Source organism: Cyphomyrmex costatus, unplaced genomic scaffold (assembly GCF_001594065.2).
Source record: "Cyphomyrmex costatus isolate MS0001 unplaced genomic scaffold, Ccosl1.0 C2287151, whole genome shotgun sequence".
Lineage (NCBI taxonomy): Eukaryota > Metazoa > Arthropoda > Insecta > Hymenoptera > Formicidae > Cyphomyrmex > Cyphomyrmex costatus.
The window spans coordinates 1-1,311 of record NW_017274510.1 but is presented as its reverse complement, the minus strand read 5'-3'; the positions used below and the strand labels follow the sequence as shown (position 1 = coordinate 1,311).

The window sequence follows — 1,311 nt, the reverse complement described above, 5'->3', positions numbered from 1 at the left end:
ACGTCCCAATCCTATCCTAACCTCAAATTATAGTTATAGAAACAATACAAATAGTCGTAGAAACAATACAAAGAGTTCGTAATACATTTAGCTTTAGATTGCAACGACACAATGGAAGCACTCGTTAAACGTCGAGGTCAATACAAAAGTAGAGTCACTACATTCAAAACATATATCGCTAAAGTTATGCATAGTTTTCCAGACGCCACACAGGCATTAGAAGATACACGTAGGTTAGAAATTCAAGAACGTCTTACCGTTATTCGAGAGGTGTACGAAAAGTACGATGAAGTGCAGGCCAATATCGATGAACTTACAAACGACGAAACAGACACGAGTCAATACAGAGAAAGGTTCGAGGAGGATTATTTTAACGTTGTGGCACATGCAGAAGAGTTACTTGCTCGTGGTAAGATGACACAACAGCTTCTAGGTGCAGCGATGAATGAGTCAACACGAGGATCACACGCACGGGTAACTGATGATACTGCCTTTATTCCTAATCTATCGCGACAAGCTAATCAAAATATTATTTTCAAACCAACGGGCATCAAATTGCCTACAATTGAATTGCCAAAATTTAAAGGTAATGTAGATGAATGGCTCGGGTTCAGAGATACGTTCGAATCACTTATACACACAAACGAAACAATAGATCCTATACAAAAATTCCATTATTTGAAGGCCTCGTTAGAAGGTGCAGCGTCTCAAATCATCAAATCTCTCGATTTTTCGGCTGCCAATTATGCTATTGCTTGGGAAACTATTTGCAATCGTTTCGATAACAAAAGTCTATTAACGTACAATCACATAAAGGCTATTTTTAGTATAAATTCAATAAAAGAAGAGTCAGCAATTCAATTACGCAATATGATAGACACATTAAACAAACATTTGCGAGCATTAAATGCATTAGGGCAGTCAACCGAGCATTGGGATGCATTGCTAATATATTTAACTTCGAGCAAGCTTGATAGTATAACAGCAAGAGAATGGGAGAAAGAGCGATTGGATAAAGAGCTTCCTACATTAGAAGAATTCAAAGCTTTTCTTAGTTCAAGAGCGAATCTGTTGGATACATTAGAATTAAACAAAGGGGGCATACACGAGTCAAAACACTCAGATCACATAAAGTCAAAATCGTTTCTTATTCAAAAGCAAGAATGCGTAGTATGCAAAGAAGCACATCACCTATCAAGTTGTTCCAAGTTCTTGCAACTTACTCCGCAAAAGAGAGCAGAAGTTTTAAAAACAGCTAAATTATGTCTTAATTGCATGAAACCAGGTCATTTTATCAAGGTTTGCAAGGGC

General features: G+C 37.3%; 1 protein-coding gene across 1 annotated transcript; it reads left to right on the top strand.

Moving 5' to 3' along the window:
- Nucleotides 1-111: 111 nt before the first annotated feature.
- LOC108776616 (uncharacterized) lies at nt 112-1,299 on the top strand (the record flags this gene model as incomplete). The annotated part of the gene is made up of 1 exon (XM_018543322.1): nt 112-1,299. A coding segment is annotated over exon 1 (1,188 nt), but the record flags the coding sequence as incomplete, so codon positions are not given.
- Nucleotides 1,300-1,311: the final 12 nt, after the last annotated feature.